This window comes from Hemiscyllium ocellatum, chromosome 21 (genome assembly GCF_020745735.1).
Source record: "Hemiscyllium ocellatum isolate sHemOce1 chromosome 21, sHemOce1.pat.X.cur, whole genome shotgun sequence".
NCBI lineage: Eukaryota > Metazoa > Chordata > Chondrichthyes > Orectolobiformes > Hemiscylliidae > Hemiscyllium > Hemiscyllium ocellatum.
This window is the reverse complement of record NC_083421.1, coordinates 22669128-22696925: the sequence shown is the minus strand read 5'-3', so window position 1 is coordinate 22696925 and position 27798 is coordinate 22669128. Positions and strand designations below refer to the sequence as shown.

The 27798-nt window shown below is 41.0% G+C and overlaps 1 protein-coding gene across 1 annotated transcript in view; it reads right to left on the bottom strand.

Moving 5' to 3' along the window:
• Positions 1 to 1206: 1206 nt before the first annotated feature.
• LOC132825794 (tubulin beta chain-like) overlaps positions 1207 to 27798 on the bottom strand; it is a 45828-nt gene continuing 19236 nt past the window's right edge. Inside the window, exons 2-4 of the mRNA XM_060841274.1 lie at positions 22905 to 23013; positions 22701 to 22811; positions 1207 to 2273 (exon numbers count right to left, since the gene is read on the bottom strand). Coding sequence (XP_060697257.1) covers positions 1207 to 2273; positions 22701 to 22811; positions 22905 to 23013 — 1287 coding nt within the window. The remainder of the gene's footprint in view (positions 2274 to 22700; positions 22812 to 22904; positions 23014 to 27798) is intronic.

Below are 27798 nucleotides of genomic sequence, written 5' to 3'. Positions count from 1 at the left end.
CTAAAACTCAGGTACTCGTTTCACAGCCAAATGTTACATATTTTCAATTTTCCAGTACACTCTGATACTGCTAGACAGTCACATGACAGGTGTCTGCAAACTCTCACTTCCAAATCAGGCTTCACTCTCTCTTAAAGGTACAATACACAACTCCAAATTCGTAACATAAATGAGTTGGCAAAGATGGAGGAGTATCTTGTGGAAAATGCGCAACTGTCCATCTTGGCTGGAAGAATGGTGAGAGATTGCAGAACTCTGAGATGCAGAGAGATCTGGGTGTCCTAGTGAATAAACTACAAAAGATCAGTTTCAGGTACAGAAAGTAATTAGGAAAGCTAATAGAATGTTATTATTTAGCATGGGGGAAACTGAATATAAAAGCAGGAAGGTTGTGCTTGCTACAGAAATGGGAAGATTATACAGGCATTGGTGAGACCATGAGAGTATGAGGCAACTTAACTGAAATATGTGATCATAAGTGGTCTTAACAAGGTGTACATGAAAATGTGCTTTTCCTCTTGTGGGAGAGTCTAAAACTAGGGGGACATCTGTTTAAAAATAAGGAGTCGCCCATTAAAGTCAGAGATGAGAAGAATTTTTTTTCTCTTGACTCTTGGCTCTTTGGAACTCTATTTCTCAAAAGGTGGTGGGAACAGTTTTTGAAAATTTTTAAGGCAGTAATGGATTGATTCTTTATAAGCAAGGGTATAAAAGGTTGCAAGAGAGATCAGATCAGTTATGATTTTAATGAAAGTTGGGGCAGGCCTGAGGAACACAGCAACCTGTCCTGCTTCTTCCAATAGAGAATCTTGCACCATGATACAAAGTATCCTTTGCCATTGCATTACTTAGGTTTCAAGGATTCTGGAATTACATTAAGGAAGTCATAGAGTCATAGAGATGTACAGCATGGAAACAGACCCTTCGGTCCAACTTGTCCATGCCGACCAGATATCCTAACCAAATGTAGTCCCACTTGCCAGGATAGCTGGCCAGCATGGATCACAGGGGTTCTCCTGGCTGCACAGTTAATATACTTCAACTGAACACATTGTTTTAACTCTTCAACCAGTCAATACTCCAAATACTGTCAGATGATTTTAATTGATCCATTCACTATCAAGATGAGATTGTGTGAACAGTGCAGGAGAGGGAGGACCTATTTGGAGAGACCTGTAAAGAATCAAGAGCTCAAGATAATGGTGTTCAGGATTCTTCATCATCATCAACTTCATCTACATAATACTGAGCCCCCTCATTCACTTGAACTTCCTGATAGTACTGGTACTCGGCTATCAGATCCAGCATGTCAGCCTCAGCCTCTGTAAATTCCACCTCATCCATGCCCTCACCGGTGTACCAATGCAAGAAGGCCTTCCTTCGGAACATGGCAGAAAACTGCTCACCAATGCGCTTGAACAGCTCCTGGATGGCCGTTGTGTTGCCAATGAAGGTGGCTGCCATTCTGAGGCCTCTGGGTGGGATGTCACAGACAGCCGTCTTGACATTGTTGGGGATCCACTCCACAAAATAAGGGCTGTTTTTGTTCTGAATGTTCAACATCTGTTCATCCACCTCTTTCATGGACATGCGACCCCGGAAAACAGCAGCAACGGTCAGGTAGCGGCCGTGTCGAGGGTCACAGGCTGCCATCATGTTCTTGGCATCAAACATTTGCTTGGTAAGCTCAGGTACTGTCAGGGCACGATATGGCTGGGTACCACGACTAGTCAGAGGAGCAAAGCCAGGCACAAAAAAATGTAGGCGTGGAAAGGGGACCATGTTCACTGCTAGTTTACGCAGGTCAGCGTTGAGCTGACCAGGGAAACGTAGACACGTTGTTACACCGCTCATGGTGGCTGATATTAGATGATTCAGGTCACCATAAGTGGGAGATGTGAGTTTGAGGGTTCGGAAACAGATGTCATGCAGAGCCTCATTATCAATACAGAAGGTCTCATCTGTATTCTCTATGAGGTGGTGAATAGATAGAGTTGCATTATAGGGCTCTACCACAGTGTCTGATACTTTGGGTGAAGGAATAATACTGAAAGAGAGCATCATTCTGTCAGGGTATTCTTCACGGATCTTGTTGAGGAGAAGAGTGCCCATGCCAGCACCAGTACCACCACCCAGTGAATGGATAAGCTGGAATCCCTGGAGGCAATCACATCCCTCAGCCTCCTTCCTCACTACATCCATGACAGAGTCAGCCAGTTCAGCTCCTTCTGTGTAGTGACCCTTGGCCCAGTTGTTAGAGGCACCACTACGTCCTGGAACAAAGGATGCCAAATAAAGAATTTTACTAGAAGACAAGAATATTCAAGGTCAATGAAAGGCTGCTTGCCCCCAACAACCTTACGTCCCTCCCACTAATCTAAATCCTGCAACTAGCATTCTGAACACTCTTCATGACATTACCGCTAATATTTCTTGTGATAGTATATTACATATACTTTTAAGGAAACAATATTTCAATACCTGCTTAAATTAATTATTCACTAATTAAGGTTCTCTGGTACTGGTGTGAAGGTTTTTTAACAATTTAGTATTTTATATCTTTCAACAAGATTGCCCTTAATATTTCTTAAGACACTAAAACTTGGTTCATTTAAGCCTTGTCAACCCACCCCTTTACGTGTGGAACTTTTTTTTGATAAGTTTCCTGCATTCCTCCTCCAATGTACACATTTCCTTTTTTTTAAGTATTTGCTTAACATCAACTGTTGCACCAGATGAAGTTAACATGAAGGATTCTCCTTCTCAAGTTTTCACCTTGTTTGATGCTTGGTAAACTGCCACCAGTTATCTGTCTGTCTGATGAGAAAGCAGTTCTACAGTTCTCTGGTAACTGCGGCAACGTTACTATTAGTCTTCAACATCAAGCACGTTGTTTGACGTGCTCTGAACAATGAAGCAAGAGCTCACAATACAGCCATTGTTCTTACATTGCACTGAAGAATTCTTAAGTCATTTAAAAAACTTTTACTACGTCTAATTTTTTTACTTTGAGGTCTCCATCACCACATCACTCTCTGCCAATTTCATCCCATATGAATTTGAAATTTTGTTTGTAAATTGCGAGGTTCAAGATGGGAAATTCCCTCTTGGATGTAGTCAGATGACCTGCTCTCTGATGCAATGTGGAGTTGGCTGCATGGTTGCCAAGTGCTGAGCTCAGCTTTTTACAGTTTGTTCCAATTATTGTTACAAACCATAAAATGCATCCAAAACATTTGAATTTGCTCAAATAATTGCATATAAAATCGACCATATTCAAAATCCTGCATTAAAGACAGCTAGTCCTGTAATGACCTCTTTGAGTTGTAAATTTACAACCCTCTACTGAAATAAATGACAGGTTATGCAAAGCAGCCAAGCATTAAAAATGACATATTGATAGCACTGGGGTAATGTCAACAAACAGTTATTGTATATGTTAGACCAATGTTTTTTTAACTCTCAATAACAGTCTTTTTTTAAATTGAAACAGCATTTTTAAAGGTAAGGGAATTAAATCCATCAGATTGGCACGGGTTGCTCAGTGGTTAGCACTGCTTCCTCACAGCACCAGGGACCCAGGTTCAATTCCAGCCTCGGGCGACTGTCTTGTGTGGAGTTTGCAAGACCTCCCCATGTCTGTGTGGATTTCCTCTGAGTGCTTTGGTTTCCTTCCACATTCCAAAGATGTGCAGGGTAGGTGAAATGGCCATATTAAATTGCCCATTGTGTCAGGTGCATTAGTCAGTGGGAAATGAGTCTGGGTTTTTACTCATCGGAGGGTCAGTGTGGACTTGTTGGGCCGAAGGGCCTGTTTCCAACTGTAGGGATTCTAACCTTAAATAACCTCATAAGTATTCTTACCTCTCACTGGCACAGCTGGGCTAAATTTTTAACTTTAAAAAGGGCAAAGAGTTTGACAGTTCCTTAACCATCATTTAAGAGCATTTGTGACGACAAAAGAAGTCGTAACTTTCACAATGCAGGTTAAGGCACTTGGTACTGTGAAAATGGCAGACAAGTATTCGAGTAGTCTTGCTAAGCTTGGGTTTCCTGCATGTCAGAGTCATGCTGTGCCCCGTTTGCCCCTTATCAGTGAAAACGAAAGATGTCAGAAACTGGAATGGGATTCTGAACACGGATGGTGCCTGTCATTTTAAAGGTCCATGGAGTTGTCAAGACTCTGAAAATTTAGACCATAGAAAGGAATTCAGATTAGTTACACAGCAGGGTAAAGAAACTGAAAGTAAGACTCAGTGCAAATGTAAAGGTAACAAAAAAAATGGGCATACCTGTAATTTGAATAACAATTGACTTACAAGTTGATATTTCTAGTGTATAAACACAACAAGAAATTAAATGTGGAACTCATTATCCCAGGGTGCATTTGAGGGATAAGGGGATAGACAATTACAATGATAGACTTAGATTAAGAAAGATGATCGTGACTTGAGTTGAGCATAAACATCAGCGTGGACCTTATTCTGAAAGTATGTCCTCTAGTCCTGGATTTCCACATGAGGTGAAACATTCTCTCAACATTTACCATGTCAAGTCCATTGAATTGTATGCATCAGTAAGATCATCTCCCACTTTTTAAAACTGAGACTTTAGGTCCCATTGCTTAATCTTTCCTCATAAAACAACCAATCATCTCAGGAGTCAACCTTGAAAATTTTCTTTAAACTGCCTCCAATAGAAGACTATTCCTCCTTAAAAGATACCAAAATAATATGCAATATTTTAGGTTTTGTCCCAACAATGTCTTGTAAAATTGCAGCAAGACTTCCATAAATTATACTTCAACCCTTTGACAATAAAGGCCAACTTTCCATTTACTTTCCTAGTTACTTAGCATAATTGCATGTTAACTTTGTGATTCATGCACAAGCTCACCCAGATTCATCTATCACCACAACATTCTGCAGTCTCCTTTCATTCAGATCATATTTTGGTTTTCGGTTCTTCTTATTAAAATGAATAACCATACATTTTCTCAAAAACAATATCTGTCAATTTTATTCCCATCTTTCTCTCAAAAGCAATTTTTGCTTGAGCCCCTCATCCACGTCATTAAATTAGATAGAAAAAGTTCAGCCCCCAGGATTGATCCCTCTGCCACCTCATAGTTTGCCAACATGAAATGATTCCTTTATTGCAACTTTGCTTTTTGTTAGTTGGCCAATCCTCAATTCAAGATGTAAAAGTTGAAGAACAATCATCATATTCACAATCACTGGTTGCAAATACCTGTAAGGTAGTTGTGCAACCAGTCAAGATCACAGACGGCACTACGGTTTCTCGAGTGAAACAAAGCAATTGTGAACTATGTCAACTGGAGGTCACAGTAATTTGGTTTCAATTCCTTGGTTTTGCTTTGACAGTATGAGGAGCTAGGCACCAAATTGAAGGACCGCACCTCTGAGGCAATAATCTCTGGATTAATATCGGAGTCAGATGCCAGTTGGCAGAAGAAATGTAAAATGCATGGCTCAAAGACTGGATGAAGTAAGTGAGTCCCAATACCAGATTGTGGGGCACTGGCATCAAAATTTGGGATAGTTGAAACTGTACCTTTAGGACTGTCTAAGAGCCATACAGGGACCAGTATTCTAGCAAATTAAGTATAATTAGATAAAAAGTTGGATACAATAAGTAAGTAATTCCTTAGAGCACATTAAGGATAGCAGAACAGATGATGTGTCACAGTTGCTTGTGGGAATTCCCAGATGCCTGTCTAATCCAAAGGAAACAAATCTATGGGCAAGTTTCAGCATGGAGTCATAGAATAATCCAGCATGAAAACAGACTCTTTGGTCCAGCTAGCCCACACCGACCATATTCCCAAACTAAATTCATCTCACCTGCCTACGCTTGGCCAATATCCCTCCAAACCTTTTCTACTCATGAACTTATCCAAATGTCTTTTAAATGTTGCAACTGTACCTGCATCCACCACTTTCTCTGGCAGTTCATTCCACTCACTAACCACTCTCGATGTAAAAACGTTGGCCTTCGTTTCCTTATTAAATCTTTGCCTTCTCACCTTAAAAATTATGCCTTCAAGTTTTGACTCTTCCATCTTAGGGAAAAGACACTTGTTGTTCATCTTAGAGATGTCCCTTATGATTTTCTAAACTTCAATAAAGTCACCCTTAGTCTCCTGCGCTCCAGTGAGAAACATCTCAGCCTTCCCAGACTATTTTTATATCTCAAACTCTCTGTTCCCAGCAACATTCTGGTTAATCTTTTCTGAACCCTCTCCAGTTTAATAATATCTTCCGGTAACAAAGTACTCTAGAGGAAGCCTTACCAGCATGCTAAACAACACCGATATGACTTCCCAACTTAAATACTGCCCAACCTATTCAAGCTCAAGCTCTCTTCATAAGAAAACCGCTCCATATCTGGAATCAACCTAGCGAACTGTCTCCATACTGCCTCCAAAACCAATATATTCTCCCAATAAGGGAATCAAACCATGTCTGAATAGTGCCTTATTTAATTTTAGCACGACCTCCCTATTTGTATAAGCCATTACTTTTAAGGTAAAGGCCAACAGTCTATTTGCCTTCCCTATTATCTGCTGAACTAGTAAGCTAAATTGTTATGATTCATATACAAGAATTCCCAAATTCCTCTGTGCTGCAGTTTTCTGCAGCTTTTCCATTAAAACAATAATCAACTCTTCCATTCTTCTTGCCAAGTTGCAAACCTCACACTCGCCCGAGTTTTCTGCCAGGTTTTTGCCTACAAACTTAACCTGCCTAGATCTTTCTTCATGTTACCATCACTACATGCCTTCCCCCCTGTTTTTGTGTCATTTGTAAAACTGACAACACTACACTCATTTCCCTTAGCCAGGTCATTAATACATATTGTTAATATTTGTGGCCTCCGCACTGATCCGTGTAGTACTCTACCAATTACAGATTGCCATTTTGAAAACTCCCTCTTTTCTATTAGTTAGCCAATATTCTATAGATACTCTATACTACCCCCAACACCGTGGGCTCTTATCTTATAAAGTAATCTTATGCGCAGGACCTTATTAAATGCCTTTTGGAAATCCAAATATGTTACATCTACTGGTTTCCTCTTCAAAGGATTGCAATACATTTGCAGCACAGATAGGGAATTCAGTAATATGTTTCCTCTAATGCTGGCTCTGCCTAATTTTAGATTAGATTACTTACAGTGTGGAAACAGGCCCTTCAGCCCAACAAGTCCACACCAACCCGCTGAAGCACAATCCATCCAGACCCAGTCCCTTACATTTACCCCTTCACCTAACACTACGAGCAATTTAGCATGGCCAATTCACCTAACCTACACATTTTTGGATTGAAACCTACGCAGACATGGGGTGAATGTGCAAACTCCACACAGAGTCGCCTGAGGCGGGAATTGAACTCGGGTCTCTGGCGCTGTGAGGCAACAGTGCTAACCAGTGTGCCACTGTGCTGCCCATTTGTGCCCGTGCTGCTCTGCTATTACATCCTTTTATTGGACTTTAGCATTTTCCCAAAAACAGAAGTTAAGCTTAAAGGCCTAAAGATTAAAGCAAGGCTAACAGCACAAGGTTTTGAAGAAAAACTGGGGAACCAAAATATAAGAGTAGATTCACCAATGTCAAGAAAACCAACTTTGGAACTTTTCTTGGCTTTGTCAGTAACAAATACAAAGCCAAGAAAAGCCCAAATAATAAAGTTCATTTCTGCTGGGAGATTAGCTCAAGCGGAAAGTATTTCCTCCAAAAGAGGCACCAAATGCAGTGGGGACATTCTGGAAGTTAAATAAATATGTATCTGGCCAAAATTATGTTTCTAGAATATGTAATTCTCAGGTTGTCCAGTTAAAATTGTACTATCTTCAGTAAAAGCACTGCTTTACTGGCATCACGAAGTGTAGCTTTTGGTTAACCATATGATGTCTTTTGTTAAAGTGACAGAGTAATAGAGAGAGAGGGAGGGGATTATATCAAAATGGTGTTGGAGGGGGAAATAAAGCACTGAATCCCCTGTGTTACCCATCTCTCTCTAAAGGCAATAAGAGCATTGAACCACAACACTGTTTCCTAGGTCCTCATTACTAGGCACCATTTTTATGGTGCGCATAAATGATTTTTCTGTGGGATGAGAGTAGTAGGTTTGAAAACAGTTACAAATGGTCTTAAAGCAAAATTAAAATTGGAAGTCAGATGTTTGGGGCTTTTAAATATATTGGATTGGAAATCAAGCAGAGTAGATCCAGTGTCACTTTGCATGAGCAATATTACTTGGAAAACTCCTTTGTTATTCATCAAAGTACATCTTCACAAATGATACGGTAACTTCTAAAACTGAAATAAATGATTTGCAAAGTTTAACTGGACAGCTGAATTGGTTGGAAACCCAGACAAAGCTAGATGCTTGTGTTGAGTATACCTATGAAAAACCTCAAGGTGGAAGATATTCAAGTGAAAGAAAATGAAAAAGAAAACTAAATTAAGCATTGTATTTTGAAATTTCCAATAGTAACATGAAACCTAGTGTTTTTAATAATGCTTGTGATGGGTTCTTGAGTGCAGGAGCATTTATCATTTTGTTACATGGTGACAAAATGTCTGAAAACGAACCTTCCAGCTCAGCAAGCAAACTTACATCCACTGATCATTTTACTTGTGAAAAAGGGAGATAAATGTTCCCCTTTAGCTCAGGAGCTGAAAAGATCAAAGAATAGTAAAAGGTACCTGAGTGGCTAAAATTCTCACTCTTGGTGTTGTAGTAGATATGAAGTTTGTCTTCATGAAAATATGGGAAGAGATTCTAAAAATGTGTTCAGCACCAAAATCCATTGAATACTCTATCAATAATAAGAGGCCTTGAAACATACACTCATCAAAATGGGTAAATGATAAGAGATTAAAGATTGATATTGCAGTTTTAAAACAGCTGGGGTGTAGAGAAATGGGTACTGAGCAGCAGTCAACTACCTTATTGTTTTACAAAGAATGGAACAAAGTCTAAAAAAACATACTGGAAGAGAATGCTTGGAACTTTAATGTGTAAAAGAAACAAAATGTTGTCAATTTTATATTTTATTTTGTTTGTATTTTAATTATTATTGTGAAAGGGAATCTGTTATCTTTAGGAAAGTCTGAAAAGATACCTACGATCCAATGGAATGAGGACATGTGATAAATAATTAATTAAAAGTTAATTGAGTGAGAACTGGTTGCTCAAAAATGAGGACCTAGTAAAGTGTTGTGGTTCAATGCTCTTGTTGCCTTTAGAGAGAGATGGGTATCGCAGGGGATTCAGTGCTTTATTTCCCCCTCCAACTCCATAGAACCCTCCCTCTCTCCCTACCATTCTCTCATTTTTAAGAAAAAACATCAGGTGGTTAAGTAAAATAAAGCTCTCACTAAAAGAGTGGACTTGGACTCTGTTCAAAAATATTAATCCTGTGTATAATACCTGCCACCTAGCAGCACTTTCATTATCAGATCATTAATTAATCCTATTTCATTGAACAATACCAGGTCTAGTCTAGCCTATTCTCTCGTAGGCTCGAGAACATACTGTTTGAAGAAACTACCCTAAAAACATTTTCTGAACTGCTCATCAAGGCAACCTTTACCCATCTGAATTTTTCAGTCGATTATATGGATTAAAATCTCCCATTAGTATTCCTGTGCCTTTCTGTCAAGCTGTAATTACTTCCTTTATATGGCACCCTACTGTATGGTTACTATTTACAGACCAATACACCACTCCTACAAGTGACTTGTTGCCTTTAGTATTTTTAACATCTATATGAACCATTTCCTCATTTTGGTATTAAGACCTTGGGTCATCTTCTCTACTGTGCTAATATCATCATTAACTAACAGAGCCTTCCTTCACATTTTCCTACTTACCTATCATTCCTAAATGTGCTATTCCCTTCAAGATTCAGGACTCAATCTATGTCACCATGCAGTCATATCCCTGTAATTGCTACCAAATCGTACAGATTCATTTCTATTTGCACTCTGATAATCTGTTTTGTTTTAAATGCTATGTGTATTCAGATACAGAGCCTCAGTTTTATCATTTTACTCTCTTTCTAAATTCCAATCTTATTTGTAGGTTGACTCTCTATTCCTTCCTATTATGATCTGTTTATCAATTCCTGTACTAATATCTTTCACTTTGGACTGGACTCTACTCTTTGATTTACCCCATTTCCCAAATTTAATCCCTTGTCCTCACCATTCAGTTTAAAATTCTATTTCCCTCATATGCAATTGGCAAGAACACTAGCCCCAGCATTGTTTAAGCAGAAACTGTTCCATCTATACAGATCACACTTTCCCCTGTATTGATGCCAGTGCCCCACAAACCGGAACCCATTTCTCCCAAACCAATATTTGAGCCATGTATTCTCCTCTGTGATCTCATTGCTCTGTGCCAATTTGTATGTGGCTCAGTAACTTCAGGGATTGTGACCTTTTCAGATTCTGCTTCTTATTTTGGTGCCCAGTCCCTCAGACTGAGCAAACAGAACATCATTCTTTATCGTGCCTATATCATTGGTACCTATGTTGATCATGATGACTGGATCCTGCTCCTCCCACTTTAAGTTCCTCACCAGCCCTGAGCATATGTCTCAAACTCTGCTATCAAGCAGAAGCCACAGCTGTCTAGACTTTGTCTTTGCTGTACAGCAGTGTCAGTTTCCCTCACTATATTGTTCCCTCCTACCAGTATATCCCTTCTTACTCCCCCATGTTGAATGAGCTCTTCTACCAGTGTGTCATGGCCAATTAACTCAACTCCGCATGGCCTTCACTGTCATCCAGATAAACTGAAAGAATCTTAAACCTTTTGGACAGTTGCAACAGTCGGGGCTCTCTTGTGCTCCTGCCCTTTGGGTCCCCTTACTTGTCTCACTCAGTCCCTGAGCACTGACCAAACCAGACAATCAAATCCTAAGAGGTGTGACTGCATCCTGGTTCAAATAATCCAGGTAAATTTCCCTCTCCCTGATGCATCACAATGTCTGATTAAGATTACAAAGAGATCTTGATCAATTGGTCAATGGGCTGAGGAGTGGCAGATGGAGTTTAATTTGGATAAATGTGAGGTATTACATTTTGGTAAAACAAACAACAATTAATAGTAGGGCCCTGGATAGCGTTACAGAACAGAGAGATCTAGTGGTTCAGGTACATAATTCTTGAAATTTTATGTCCGAGGTAGACAGGATGGTTAAGAAGGTGTTTAGCACACTTCCTGTCATTGCTCAGACCTTTCAGTATTTGTGGGTTGGTGAGACTAGTTCAGTTTGGGAACATGGTTGACATGAACTGGTTGGACTGAAAGGTCTGTTTCCATGCTGTACGACTCAGTGAATCTAATTCAACTTGACCTTATTGAAACATACAAGATTCTTAAAAGGATTAATAAGGGAGCTTCTAGGCATCTTATGAAACAGCCATGGACAAGAGGGCATAATCTCAAAGTAAGTGGTCATTCCTTTAATGAATACCTTGAAGAGAATGTTTTTCTCTCAACGAGTATTAAATCTGTAGGATTCTTTACAAACATACGCAGAAGGAACACGAGTCAGTCATTTGGCCCTCTGAGCATGTTCCACAGTCCAATAAAATCATGGCTGATTGGATTTTAACCTGAACTCAACATTCCTGCATATCCCCAATAACTTTCATCCCCTTGGTAATCAATATATCTCCCTCTGCCTTAGAAAAAGGTTAAAGTTTCTGCATCCATTGCCTTTTGCAGAAGGAAATTCCAAAGACTGTCACCTCCAAGAGAAATGTCTTTTCCTCATCTCTGTATTAAATAGACAACCCTTTATTTTTAAACTATGACCCCACCCCCAGTTAGAACATGGAACTGTACAGCACAGTACAGACCTGTCAGCCCTTGATGTTGTATCGGCCTCTTATCCTACTCTAAGATCAGACTAACCTACATAACCCTTCAATATACTAACTCCCATGTGGCTATCCAAGAGTCTCTGAAATGTCCCTAATGCATTTGACTCTACTACCACTGCTGGCGGTGCATTCTACGCATTCACCACTCTCTCAATAAAGAACCTCTAACATCTCCCCTAAAACTTCCTCCAATTACCTCAAAATTATGCCCCCTCGTGACAGATATTTCCACCATGGGAAAATGTCTCTGCCTGTCCACACTATCTTTGGCTCTCAACATCTTGTGCACCTCTATTACGTCACCCTTCATTCTTCTTTATTCCAATGAGAAAAGCCCTAGCTCCTTCAACTGTTCTTCATACAACATGCCCTCCAGTCCAGGCAGCATCCTGGTAAGTCTCCTCTGCACCCTCTCTAAAGCTTCCACATCTTTCCTTTAATGAGGCAACCAGAAATGAACACAATATTCCAAGTGTGGTCTAACCAGAACTCTACAGAGCTGCAGCATAACCTCGCGGCTCTTAAACTCAGTCCCCCTGCTAATGAAAGCCAACACACCATATGCTTTCTTAACAACCCTGTCTACCTGGGTGGTGACTTTGAGGGATCTATGAACATGGACCCCATGATCCCGCTGTTTCTCCACACTGCCAAGAATCTCCAATAATTTGCCCACCACTGATCTAAGACTGACCGATCTGTAATTCCCAGGGTTATTCCTATTCTCTTTCTTGAACAAGAGAATAACAATTGTCATCCTCCAATCATCTGGCTCTACTCCAGTGGTCAATGATGACACAAAGGTCATCACCAAAGGCTCAGCAATCTCTTCACTTGCCCTCGTGCAGTAACCTAGGGTATATTCCTTCTGGCCCAGCGGATTTATCTATCCTTCCCAGGTTTATGGCATTAAGCCTGGCTCTGTGGCTCAGAAGCGAAGTGGGGGGAAGAATAAGAGAGCAATAGTGATAGGAGATTCAATGGTTAGAGGAACAGACAGGAGATTCTGTGGTCACAAACAAGACTCCTGCATGGTATGTTGCCTTTGAGGTGCCAGGGTCAGGGATGTCTTGGATCAAGTCTGCAGGATTCCTAAGGGGGAGTGTGAGCAGCCAGAAGTCATGGTACACATCGGTACCAATGACACAGCTAGGAAAAGGGATGAGGACCTGAAAAGAGGATATAGGGAGTTAGGTTGAAGCTAAAAGGCAGGACAAGCAGAGTAGAAATCTCAGGATTCTTATCAGTGCCACAGGCAAGTGAGACTAGGAACAGACAGTGAGTGCAGCTGAACACATGGCTGCAGAGCTGGTATAGGAAAGACGGATTAAGATATGTGGATCATTGGGATCTGTACAATGAGGATGGGTTGCACCTGAACTGGATGGGTACCAATATCCTGGGTAGGAGGTTTACTAGAGCACTTTGGGAGGGTTTTAACTAGTTTGGCAGGGGGATGGGAACTGGAGCTATGGATCAGAAGATGGGGTAGCTGGTGAACAGGCAGATACGATGTGCAGAGTCTGTAAGGAAGGATAGACAGTTAATAGGACAAAGGTACAGTCAGTGTGATGGGTTGAAGTGTGTCTATTTTAATGCAAGAAGTGTCAGGAATAAGAATGATGAACTAGAGCATGAATCAGTACTTGGAGCTACGATGTGGTGGCCATTATGGAGACTTGGTTATCACTGGGGCAGGAATGGTTGTTCGATGTTCCGGGATTTAGATGGTTCAAAAGGAATAGGGAGAGAGGTAAAACAAGTGGAGTGGCATTGTTCATCAGGGATAGTATAACAGCTGCAGAAAGGGAGTTCGTAGAGGGGGATTTGTTGACAGAGTCAGTATGGGTGAAAGTCAGAAACAGGAAAGGAGCAGTTTCGTTATTTGAGGGTTTTCTGTTGACCCCGCAATAGCAACAGAGACATGGAATAACAGATTGGGAGGTGGTTTTGGAATGGTGCAGAAGTAACAGGGTTGTTATCATGGGTGACTTCAACTTCCCTAATATTGATGGAACCTCCTTGTGCAAATAGTTTGGATGGAGCAGATTTTGTCAGGTGTGTACAGGAAAGATCCCTGACACAATATGTAAATAGGCCAACTAGAGGGGAGGCCCAATTGGATTTGGTACTTAGCAACAAACCAGGTCAGGTTCAGATCTCTCAGTGGGAGAGCATTTCGGTGATAGTGATCACAACTCCCTGACCTTTACGACAGTCATGGAGAGGGATAGGACCAGATGGTATGTGAAAGTATTTAATTGAGAGAGGGGGGCTTACAATGCTATTAAGCAGGAACGGTGGAGCACAAATTGGGATTCTCAGGGAAATGCACAACAGAAATCATAGAATCATACAATCCCAGTATGCAATCAAGCCATTTGCCTCAAGTTCACACCGACCCGCCAAAGAGTATCCCACCCATACCTGTTCCCATATCGTTATTATTCAACATTTATCACTAACTAATGTACCTAACTCAGACACCCCTAAATGCTCCAGGCAATTTAGCATGGCCAATTCACCTGACGTACACATCTCTGGGCTATGGGAGAAAACCGGAGCACCTGGAGGAAACCCATGCAGACACAGGTAGAATGTGCAAACTCCACACAGAAAGTCACATTAGGGTGGAATCGAACTCCACACAGACAGTCACATTAAGGTCTCTGGCACTGTGAGGCTGCAGTGCTAGCCACCGTGCCAATGTTGTTTAGGAAGCACTTGGTGTGAGCGCTGGATAGCTTTGTCCCACTGAGGCAAGGAAGGGATGGTAGGGTGAAGGAATCTTGGATGACAAGAGGTATGGAACATCTAGCCAAGAGGAAGAGGAAGCGTACTTAAGGTTGAGGAAGGAAGGTTCAGAGTAGGCTCTACAGGGTTACAAGGTAGCCAGGAAGGAACTGAAGAATGGACTTAGGAGAGCTAGAAGGAGGCATGAAAAGCCTTGATGGGTAGGATTAAGGAAAACCCTAAGGCGTTCTACACTTGTGAGGAACAAGAGGATAGCCAGAGTGAGAATAGGGCCAGTCAGGAATAGTGGAGGGAGCTTGTGCCCAGCGTTGGAGTAGGTAGGAGAGATCCTTAATTAATACTTTGCTTCAGTATTCACTAGTGAGTGGGACTTTGTCACTTGTGAGGACAGTGTGAAACAGGTTGAAATGCTCGAACAGGTTGATGTTAAAGATGATGTGCTGGAAATTTTGAAAAACAAAAACAGACGGGATATACCCAATGTTTCTACAGGAAGTGGGGGAGGAGATTGCTGTGTCTTTGACAATGATCTTTGCATCCTCACTGTACACTGGAGTAGTAGCAGATGATTGGAGGGTGGCAAATGTTATTCCTTTGTTCATGAAAGGGAATAGGGATAATCCTGGGAATTACAGACTAATCAGTCTTATGTCGGTGGTGGGCAAATTATGGAGAGGATTCTGAGAGATAAGATTTATAATTATTTGGAAAAGCATAGTTTGATAAGATAGTCAACATGGATTTGTGAGTGAGTGGCGGGTCATGTCTCACAAGCCTTATTGAATTCTTTGAAGATGTGACAAAACACATTGATGAAGGTAGAGCAGTGGGTGTGTATGGATTTTAGCAAGGCATTTGATAAGATTCCCCATGGTAGACTCATTCTGAAAGTAAGGAGGCATGGGCTATAGGGACATTTGACTGTCTGGATACAGAATTGGCTGCCCCAGGAGTTGGGAAGTATTCAGCCTGGAGCTCAGTGACCAGTGGTGTTGTGGGACCTCTGCTCTTTGTGATTTTTATAAATGATTTGGATGAGGAAGTGGAAGGGTAGGTTAGTAAGTTTGCCAATGATATGAAGGTTGATGGAGTTGTGGATGGTGTAGAGGGCTGTTGTAGGTTGCAATAGGATATTGACAGGATGCAGAGCTGGGCTGACAAGTGGCAGATGGAGTTCAACCTGAAGAAGTGTGAAGTGATTCATTTTGAAAGATCAAATTTGAATGAAGATTACAGGGTTAAAGGCAGAATTCTTGGCAGTGTGGAGGAACAGAGGGACCATGTCCATAGATCCCTCAAAGTTGCCACTCAAGTTGATAGGGTTGTGAAGAAGGTGTACGATGTGTTCACTTTCATTAGCAGGGGGATTGAGTTTAAAAGCTGCGAGGTTATGCTGCAGCTCTATAAAGTCCTGGTTAGACCACATTTGGAATATTGTATTCAGTTCTGGTCACCTCATCACAGGAAGAATGTGGAAGCTTCAGAAAGGGTGCAGAGGAAATTTACCAGGATGCTGCCTGGGACTGGAGGGCACGTACATAGAATATTACAGCGCAGGCCAGGCCTTTTGACCCTCGATGTTGCACCAACCTGTGGAACCAATCTAAAGCCCATCTGTCCTACACCATTCCATTTTCATTCATATGTTATCCAATGACCATTTAAATGTCCTTAAATTTGGCCAGTCTACTAGTGTTGCAGGCAGAGCACTCCATGCCCCACTACTCTCTGAGCAAAGAAACTACCTCTGACATCTGTCCTGCATCTGTCACTCCTCAACTTAAAGCAATGTCCCCTCATGCTAGCCATCACCATCTGAGGGAAAAGGCTCTCACTCTCCACTCTATCTAACCCTCTGATTAATTGTATGTCTCAATTAAGTCACCTCTCAACCTTCTTCTCTCCAATGAAAACAGTCTCAAGTCCTTCAGCCTTTCCTCATAAGACATCTAGACAACATGTTAGTAAATCTCCTCTGAACCCTTTCCAATACTTCCGCATCCTTCCAATAAGGTGGTGACCAGAACTGTATGCAATATTCCAAATCCTGGTGAGTGTTGCTGAACAAAGAGATCTTGGAGTGCAGATTCATAAGTTCCTCGAAAGTGTAGTCACAGGTAGATAGGATAGTGAAGAAGGCGCTTGTTTTGCTTTCCTTTATTGGTCAGTGCATTGAGTACATCTACAGGAAAGATGTTGTGAAACTTGAAAGGGTTGAGAAAAGATTTACAAGGATGTTGCCAGGATTGGAAGGTTTGACCGATAGGAAGAGGCTGAATAGTCTGTGGCTTTTTTCCCTGGAGCATCAGAGGCTGAGGTTGGTTCTTTACACAGAGAGTTGCACTTTATAAAATCATAAGGAACGTGGATACAGTAAGTAGACACGGTCTTTCCCCAGGATGGTGCTTGTTTGGCATGAGCTGTGAAAGGAAGTGGTGGAGGCTGGTACAATTACAACATTTAAAAGGCATCTGGATGGGTATATGAATAGGAAGGGTTTAGAAAGATATGGGGCAAATGCTGGTAAATGGGACTAGATTAATTTAGGATATCTGGTCGGCATGGACGAGTTGGACCGAAGGGTCTGTACATCTCTGAATCTTCCACTTCATGTTTAGTTTCAAATACTACTTTCACATCTAGGACGGGTCTTGATGTAATAAAAGGTTTGATTGCACTCAAAATACACTGAACACTTCTGGGATTCATCGTCCTATTGTAAATCCTAAATTCTTTTTGTTTCTCAAAATAATCAATAGCATTTCTATTGTCATTTCTCTTTTGTATATTTCTTCTTCGGTGTTGTTGCATAGACAGTCTCATCAATTGGTTGTGTCCTCCATTTTCTGTCATGTTGCTGAATTCCCCCTTCATGCTACAAATGCTGCTGTAAAGGAATGCTTTCCTAGGAATTAATTTAGTGAATACGGTTGTTGTTCTAGTAGTGTATGCTTATCCACAAATATGGTGGTTAGCATTGCTGCCTTAGAGCGCCAGGGACCTGGGTTCGATTCCAGCCTCGGGTGACTGTCTGTGTGGAGTTTGCACATTCTCCCCGTTGTGGGGGTTTCTTCCCGGTGTTCTGGTTTCCTCCCACAATCCAAAGATGTGCAGGTCAGATGAATTGGCCATGCTAAATTGCCCATAGTGTAGGTTATTAGTCAGGGGTAAATATAGGGTAGTGGTGGATTACTCTTAGTAGGGTCGGTGTGGACTTGTTGGGCCGAAGGGCCTGTTTCCACACTGTAGGGATTCTAATTCTAATCCAAGGGTGGGTCAGTAGGGTGGCACCTGTTCCCTTCTCAGGCTATCATCTAATAAAATCTAAAGGGATGCAACAACCATAATATGCAAGAATTTTACATTTAATTTGAGGGAGAGGAGAGTGGGTCCAAGACTACTTTAAAATTTTAAATAAGGGCACTTATGAAGGACTGAAAACAGATCTGGCTAAAATGAGTTGGTAAATTATGTTAAAGGATAGAGAGAAAGAGGCAGAGGCAGATCTCTAAGGGGATATTTTGGACCACACAGAATAGATACATCCCAATGACTAAGAAAAATTTAAAAGGGACAGACCTACCATCTATGCTTAAATGGGTATGTTAAAGGTAGTATTTGTAGTGACTAAAGAGGTCAGCCAGGTGGATCTCGTAGAATATAAGTTTCAGCATTGAGACTGTTAACCTGGTCCAATCAGGGACTCTGTCAGGCTGACAGAGATAAATAGGAGTGTGAGAAGTTCTGCTCACTCTGAGGAAACAGGACCTGTGACAAATATTATGGACATGTAAATACAGGGTCTATTAGTGGAGTTGTTTCAGGGAGAAAACCCCTAGCCTATCCGATCTCTCCTTGTAATTCAAACCTTCCAGTCTCGGTAACATGTTTGTAAGTCATTTTTGCACCCTTTCCAGTTTAATAACATCCTTCCAACAGCAAGGCGACTAGAATTGTACGTAATACTCCAAATGTGGCCGTATCAATATCTTGTATAATTGTAACATGATGTCACACTCCTGTACACAATGCTCTGACCGATGAAGCCAAACATCTTCACCACCCTGACTACCTGTGACCCCACTTTCAAGGAATTATACAGCTGCACCCTTAGGTATCTGTTTAACAACACTTCCCAGGGCCCTACCATTGTGTAGGCCATGCTCTGCTTTGTCTCACCAAAATGCCACATGGCACATTTCTCTGAACTAAATATCTGCCATTCCTTGGCCCACTGGCACAGTTGTTCAAGCTTCCATTGTATTTTTAGATAATCTTCTTCACTGTCCACTATAACCCCAATTTTGATATCATCTGCAAACTTACTAACCATGCCTCCTTTATTCTCATCCAAACTGTTTATGTACATTATGAACAACAGTGGAGCCAGCACAGTGGCACACCACTGGTCACAGTCCTCCATTCTGAAAAACAACTCTCTTGCACCACCCTCTGTCCCTGACTGTCAAACTTACTAAGCTACCATTTGGAACCTTGTTAAAGGCCTTGCTAAAGACCATGTAGACAACCGACACAACTGAAGACGGTCACTGGACCCAAAATATTAAATCTGATTTCTATTCACAGATGCTGCCAGACCTGCTGAGTTTTTTCACACAATTTCTGTTTCTTGTTCATGTAGACATCTTCTGTTTTGCCTTCAACTAGCTTCTTAGTCACCTCTTCAAAAAACTGAAACAAGTTTGAGACATGATTTCCCACACTCAAAGCAATGCTAACTATCCCTGATTAGTTCCTGCCTCTCCAACTGCATTAGATCCTGTTTCTCAGAATCCGTTCCAACAACTTACCCATCAATTTGTAGTTCCCTGGCATTTCCTTGCAGCCTTTCTTAAATAATGGCACAACATTAGCCACCCTCCAGTCTTCCGGCACCTATCCCATTGCTATCAATGATATAAGTATTTGCACTAGGAGCCCCACAATTTCATCCTTAGCTTCCAAAGTGTTCTGGAATACACTTGATCAGGTCCCGGGGACGTCAGATAACTTCTCTTCTGTGATGTGGACTCTCTTCAAGACATCACTGTTTGTTTATTTTCCTGAGTTACCTAGTTTCCACGTCTTTCCGTACAGTAATGTAGGTCATATCCCAGAAACTGTGATAAATCAGAAAATGAAAGAGAGGGAAGCACTTAGAAAAATCACAATCTCCAGAGAAAAACTGGCAGACAAATACCCAGGCCCTGATAGATTTCATCCTAGGATTTTAGAGGAAGTGGCTAGTAAGATAGTTTATGCATTGGTTTCAACTCCCTTTATTCAAGTTGGTTCCATTAAATTAGTCAATATCAAATGTAATTCCTTTATTCAAAACTGGCGATGAAAAGCAGAAAATTATAGGCCAGTTAGCTTAAAATCTGTCAGATGGAAAATATTAGGAGGTATTATTAAACAAGTTACAATATGGAAACTGGCTAAGCTCAAGGAAATCAGGCACAGTAAACATGATTTTGTTTCAAGGAGTTAACATTTGTTGTGGATAAAGGGAAACTGGTAGATGAACTTTGTTTATATTTCCAGAAAGCATTTTGCTAAGGCACTACATCAGAGGTTGTTGTGGAAAATATAAGCTCATGGTGTAGGAGGTCTCATATTGATATTGTTAGAAGACTGGTTGCCTAACATGGAATAGGTTAAGAGTCCAAGATGTAACAACTGATGTGCCTCAATGATCAATCCTGGGACTTCAATTGTTTACCATTTATTAAAGTTACTTAGATGAAGTGATGGAAGTTAGGTTTGCCAAATATGCTGATGACACAAAGATAGTTAGGAATGTACCTTCTGAAAAGGACACAAAGAGGTTACAAAAAAAAGCATAGAAGGTTAAGTGAGCGGGCAAAAATATCGCAAATAGAGTATAATGTGAGAAAATGTGAAAGTGTTCAGATTGGCTGGATGAATAGTGAGAAATTATATAGTTCTGAGATGCAGAGGGATCTGGGTATTCTTGTGCATGAATTGCAAAAACATCACAGTCCACCAAGTAATTCAAACGCAAATAGAATCCTATCACTTATCACAAGGGGAACTGATTACAAAAAATAGATAGGTTACTGTTTCACTTATACAGGGTTGAGATTTCATCTGGAGTACCATGCATATATTAATAATTTATTACTTTATTATCTTTCAAGATGGTGGCAGAATAGGGGGCTGAGCTCGGGCTTTCTTTTTCATTATTTATTTTTGCTTTTGCTATTTTTCTTTTTTTAATCTTAAATTTCATTAAAGCCTGAAGAGTGGCAGGTGAAGGAGGTGGCCTCCAGCAGCAGCAGCAACACCCAGACGAGCTGCACATGGCTCCACCCCCACCCAGGTTCTCCCGGTGAGCAAGGAACAGGTCCCAGGCTGACTCTGCCACCTTGGACTTGCAGGTTAGGCCGAGGCTCCAGGTCCACAGCTCAGCCCAGGTGCCTGAAGAGAAAGCCAGTCTGGGTGGTTTCCTGGTGAGACAATCTTGTCCCAGCGTGGAGGTCTTGGTCCCGTTTGGAGGTCTTCTTCATCATCAGCATCCAGGTATTCCAGTGGCCTAGCACGTGGTCTTGTCCAGGAGTGGTGGTCTCAACCTGGCAAGGCAGTTTTCTTCAGCAGAGGGTTCTAGCTCAGTATTTCAGCAGGCCGGCATAGCAATCTCATCAAGGCTGCGTCTTCAGGATATTCCATCATTCCTTACATCAGATGTCCACAAGCCCAGGAGCTGTCAACTGAAGTGATTAACGTTGTCTTAATTTAACCTTTTTTTTTCATTCTTATGTATGACTCCTGTCATTGATGTAGGTGCTGTGGTGGGGCGAGTTATAAACCTTTCACTGTATTTTTCTTGTGAAATTATATTTAACAATAAATTTGTATTCTATTCTGTTTAAGGAAGGATGTAAACTTGTTGGAGTTTGTTCAGAAAAGGCTTTCTAAACTGAGTGGGTTGTCTTATAAGGAAAGGTTGGACAGGATAGGTTTTGTCTGTGATGGAAGTGAAGGCACAGTAGCTATATTTGCAGACACAAAGAATAGGTAGGAAAGTATTTTGTGAAGAAGACATAAAGAGGATTCAGATGAATATTGATAGGTTGATTAAGCGGAAAATAATGAAGGAAAATCTGAAATTGTTCACTCGGCAGGAAGAACTCAAAAGCAGAGCGTTACTTAAATGGAGAAGGATGGCAGATTTCCAAGATGCAGGTAGATCTCTGAAATGTCAGACACAATAAGTTAGCATGAAGCTACAGCAAGTTGTTAAGGAGGCTAATGAAATACCTTTCTTTATTAAGAGACAAACTGAACACAAAAGTAAGGTTGTAATGTTTGAAACATACAAGGCACTCATGACATTAAGTACTGTGTGCAGTTTTGGCCTCCTTAGTTAAGGAAGGATGTAAATACATTGGAAGTAGTTTACATGAGATTTATCAGATTGATACCTGGAATGATTTGGCTGTCTTCTCAGGTTGGATAGGTTAGGTTTGTTTCCACTTTAGGTCAGAGAATGAGGGATGACTTAATTGAAACAAGTAAGATTCTGAACAGTTTTAACAAGGTGGAAGTGTGAAGCATGTTTCTACCTGGGGGTGAGTCTAGTACCAGGGAGAGCTCCTATAAAATAGGGGCCACTTATTTAGGACAGAGATTAGGAGAATTATTTTCTCTGAGAGGGTTATGCAACTTTGGAACTCTGCCTCAGAAGGTTGTGGAGGCAGGGTAATTTAATATTTTTGTGGAGTTCACCTTTAAATCATTCTTCATTTCCAGAATCTTGTCATCTCCTATTGTAGACATCTGTAGGTTACTAAGCATCATTAATTTAGGGCTCTTCTAAAATAAATCCCCAGATGCTGAAGTACATTTCAAAAACAAAGGCAAATTATTAATCAACCGTCAACTATGGAAAACAAGTATTTGCATTAAACTCATGAGGAATTTATCTAGGTTGAATTCCATGGCTCTACCACACAAGAGTTACAAAGTACTACCAATGTTTACTTAAGACTTTGCTTACCAAACACAAAATTATCTGGTCTGAAGAGATGTCCAAAGGGTCCTGAACGAACAGAATCCATAGTACTAGGTTCCAGATCCACAAGGATAGCACGAGGCACAAACTTACCACCTAGTCAGAAGGAGATATATGCTTTTATGCAGAAAATGAGCTATAAATTAATACGAATAGCTGGAAGCACCTGAAATGATGCAAAGTCGATACCTGTGGCTTCATTGTAGTAGACATTCATCCTCTCCAGTTGCAGGTCGCTCTCTCCACGATAGGTTCCCGTAGGATCAATGCCATGTTCATCACTGATGACTTCCCAGAACTAAACAAAAAAAGACATCAATCCAAATATGGCATGGCAGCTCAGTGGTTAGCCCTGTTGCCTCACAGCGCCAGAGACCTGGTGTTGATTCTACTTCCGGACAACTGTCTGCGAGAAGTTTGCACATTCTCCCTGTGTCTGCATGGGTTTCCTCCTGGTGCTCCAAATTCCTCCCAAAGTCAAACTATGGATAGGTTAGGTGAATTGGCTGTGCTAAATTGCCCATAGTGTCCAGGGATATATAGGCTAGTTGGATAAGACATAGGAAACGCAGAGTCACAGGGATAATGTAGGGAGGTGGGTCTGGATACTCTTCAGATGGTCAGTGCGGACTCAATGGGCCGAATGGCCTGCTTCCACACTGTAAAGATTCTATAATTCTACATGCAAGACACAGATCAGCAAAATGCTGTTGTTCATTAAAAGCTTACATAAATGTTCTTGAAGGAAACTTGAGCTGAAGTCAACTCTGGGTCACTCATGTAGCATTCTTGCCTCTGAGTCAATAGGCTCAGGTTACACCCCATATACTTGAGCAGTCTCTTTGTTAATGCTGCAGTGCAGTATTAAGCAAGTGCTGCACTTGTAGTGCTGCAGTCTCCCAGGACAGATGTTAACAAACCAAAGGTCAGCATACATTATTCCATCTCATTATCGGAAGAGAAGGGGTATTCTCCCTAGTATCCCTGCCAACATTTATCCCCCAACCAACAACTAAGAACAGATTATCTGATTGTTATCACGTTACCATTATTAGGGTCTTAACTGAACAAATTTTGTAAGGTTCTCTCTGTTATTACAGTTACAAGACTTCAACATCATACTTGACTGGCTGGGAGGTGCTTAACTTACACAGTTATTCTTGGAGGACATCTGGGCTGGGTTTTGATAAAATTTAATTTTAGTAGTTTTAATACAATACAGCTCAACTCAAAGAAAGCATCTGCAATGCTATTGTGTTGAAAAAAAACTCACACTTTTATGGCACTTTTCATGATCACTGGGATGCCTCAAAGTTCTTTACAGCCACTAAAGCACCTTTCAAATGCAGTAAGTGGTGTAGTGTAGGACACATGACAATCAATTTGCACACAACAAGATCCCAGAAAGTACAATGTGATGGTGACCAGATAATTTGTTTTTGAAGTATTAATTGAGGGCTATTTAAAAGATTGCTTTGCCCTTCATTATTTTCTATTAAGGTTTTCAACGTGTCAAAAGTCTTCACCAGTGTGTTTTGATGAAGTGAATTGGACTTGAAACATTAACTCTGCTTTCTCCCCTTGGATGCTGCCAGACCTACTGAATTTTGCCAACAATTTTTGTTTTTGCCTCAACACATTGAGCTGTGTGAATCAGATAGCCAGAATATATCAGTCACCTGATATACAGTAATCAGGAGTTAATTCCTCAGTTATGTAACAGCAGAAGAAACAACTCCTGTGGACATTACAATAACATTAAGTACTTCAAATCAAGCATTCATCATTGACAACACTGTTGAATTCTAATGCCATCCAAGGTCTCCCTTTCCCAAGATTAAAACAACAGTTGTTACTTTCAGTGAAACACAACATAAAATTCTATACAAAGTTCCCTTATCCCAATATTTTCTAGCCTTTGTTTTTACCACATTTGCAATTGTGTTAAAACTATGACTACAGATGCTGGAAACCAGATTTTGGATTAGTGGTGCTGGAAGAGCACAGCAGTTCAGGCAGCATCTGAGGAGCAGTAAAATCAACGTTTTGGGCAAAATTTGCAAAATCCTGAGAAATTTATTAAAATCAATTCTACAGGGAAAAAAAGGCAGGGCTTGTGATTAAAGAGCAATATGTGGAAAAGCTAATTAATGATTTTTCTTCATTCTGTATGCAACAAGAGAAGTTCCGGACTATTGATTATATTATGCTTTCATATCCATCCCAAATGACTTTGACAAGGTGATAATGAAGTGACTTCTTGAAGTGGTATAGTCCATGTGGTGTGGTGCATCGATTATGTTGTTCAGTAGGATCAGAAGAAATAGAGCAGGAGTAGGCCATGAAATAGAGTATTGCAGTCAACACTTGCTGAAACTCCTGGGGAGTACCTAATTCACTGCTCATGGGGTGCAGGAGGAAACTTAAAGCAATTAATAGAGCGAAGAAGGGACATGAGAAAATGCTGGCAGGTAAGATTGGGGGAATTCTAAGATTTTTATTCAGTATATCAAAGGAAGGAAGATAACCAGAGAAACAGTAGGATCCAGGAGAGACCAAGGGGGCGCAATCTATGCCTGGACCTGGAGAACAAAGGTGGGATGTTAATTGAGTACTTCACATCAGTCTTCACCATGGCAGAGGAGAATGAAGGTATAGAATTTGGGAATAGGGACTGTAAAGTTCTTGAGTAGTTTGACATAGGGAATGAAGAGGTATTGCCCCAAAAAACATGGAATCAAGTCAGGGAAGCATAACTCGATAGTTATGCAGATCATCCCGAAATTTCTAGGCATACAAGGAAAATGGCATGTGGCCCATAACTCCTAATCACCAGGTAGAGAAGATGAACTTTATAATGATAAAAAGACTTAAGAAGGAGATAGGAGAGGCATTGAGATGAGGTCCTGCCCTCAGCTTAATGTACATCAGGGCCAGCCTTTCCAAAAGCAGAGGATCCTGTCCATGTGAGCTGATGATCAGAATGGTGTTGAGAACTGATTCATGTGTTGGTACCAATTCTGACCAAAACCCCTATGACTCTAGTGGGTGGCAGCTAAATACAAGAGAAAATAGCATCAAATGAATAAAATACTTCTGAATTATGAAAAGTACAGGTGGACAAAGTAAAGGACCACATCATGGTCAGAAATTATGCAAAAATAAGGGAATTTCAATCATTGTATAGTGAATCATATAGTATAATTAGAATCACAGAGGCACACATAACGGAAACAATCTGCTCAGCCCATCTCATCCATTCTGACCAGGTTTCTTGAACTGAACTGGTCCTATTTTCCTGCATTTGGCCAAATCCCTCCCAATCTTTCCTATCCATGTACCCGTCCAAATGTCTTTTAAATATTGCAACTGTATCTACGGCTACTTAGATTTTTAATTCCATCTGCTTCTGTGTTGCAATTCAAACCTGGGCCCCCAGAATATGACCTGATTCTCTGAATTACCAGTCTACTGACAATATCAATAGGATAGTGCCTCCACAAACATACATAACAGTCATCACTAACACTCAGTAGCAACAGTGTATACTATCTTCAACATGCATTACAGAAAGTCAGCAAGTCTCCTTGGACAGCACCTTCTAAACCCATTACCAACAGAAGGACAAGGGCAGCAGATACACGGGAACACTACTATCTGCAAGTTCCTCTCCAAGTCACTCAACATCCTGAGTTGGAAATATATTGCCATTCCTTAAGTGTAATTTGGTCAAAATCCTGGAAACACTTCCCAAGCAGCATTGTAGGTCTAACTACAACAAATGGAGTCATAGGGATATACAGCACGGAAACAGACCCTTCGGTCCAACACGTCCATGTCAACCAGATATCTAAAACAAATCTAGTCTCATGTGCCAGCATTTGGCCCATATCCTTCCAAACCCTTCCTATTCATATACTCATCCAGATGCCTTTTAATGCTGTGATTGTACAGCCTCCACCACTTCGTCTGGCAGCTCATTCCTTACACACACCACCCTCTGCGTGAAAACCTTGCCCCTTAAGGTCCCTTTTAAATCTTTCCCTCTCACCCTAAACCTATGCCCTCTAGTTCTGGACACCTCCACCCCATGGAAAAGACCTTGTCTATTTATCCTATCCATGTCCCTCATGAATTTATAAACCTCTGGAAGGTCATCTCTCAGCCTCTGATGCTCCAGGGAAAACAGCCCTGGCCTATTCAGCCTCTCCCTATAGCTCAAATCCTCCAACCCTGGCAACATCCTTGTAAATCTTTTCTGAACCCTTTCAAGTTTCATAACATCCTTCAGAAGGGAGGGAAACCAGAAATGGACATAATATTTTAAAGTGGCTTAACCAATGTCCTTTACAGCTGCAGCATGACCTCCCAACTCCTATACTCAATGCTCTGACCAATAAAGAAAAGCATACCAAACGCCTTCTTCACCAGCCTATCTACCTGTGGCTCCACTTTCAAGGAACTATGAACCTGCACTTCAAGGTCTCTGTTCAACAATACTCCCCAGGACCTTACCATTAAGCATCAAAGTTCTATCTTTTTCAAAATGCAGCACCTCACATTTATCTAAATTAAACTCCAACAGTCACTCTTCGGCCCATTCACCTATCAAGATACCGTTGTACTCTGAAGGAACCTTCTTCACTGTCCATTACACCTCCAATTTTGGAGTCATCTGCAAACTTACTAACTATACCTCTGATGTTTGAATCAGGACACTTTCTTGTACACATCTAACAAATTCCTCTCCATCTAAACCCTTAACAGTCCCAGTCTATGTTTGGAATATTAAAATCCCCTATCACAACCACCCTATTATTCTTGCAGATAACTGAAATCTTCTTACAAATTTGTTTCTCAATTTCCCACTGACTATTTGGTGTCTATAGTGTACAATCTCAAGAAGGTGATCGATCCTTTCTTACTTCTCAGTTTCTCAAATAATTTCCCAGGTTAGAGTCCCAGGAATATCCTCCCTAAGTACAGCTGTAATGTTAATCGTTATCAAAAACACTACTCTCCCTCTTGCTTGCCCCCCCTCCCCCCCTTTCTATCCTTCTTATAGCATTTGTATCCTGGTACA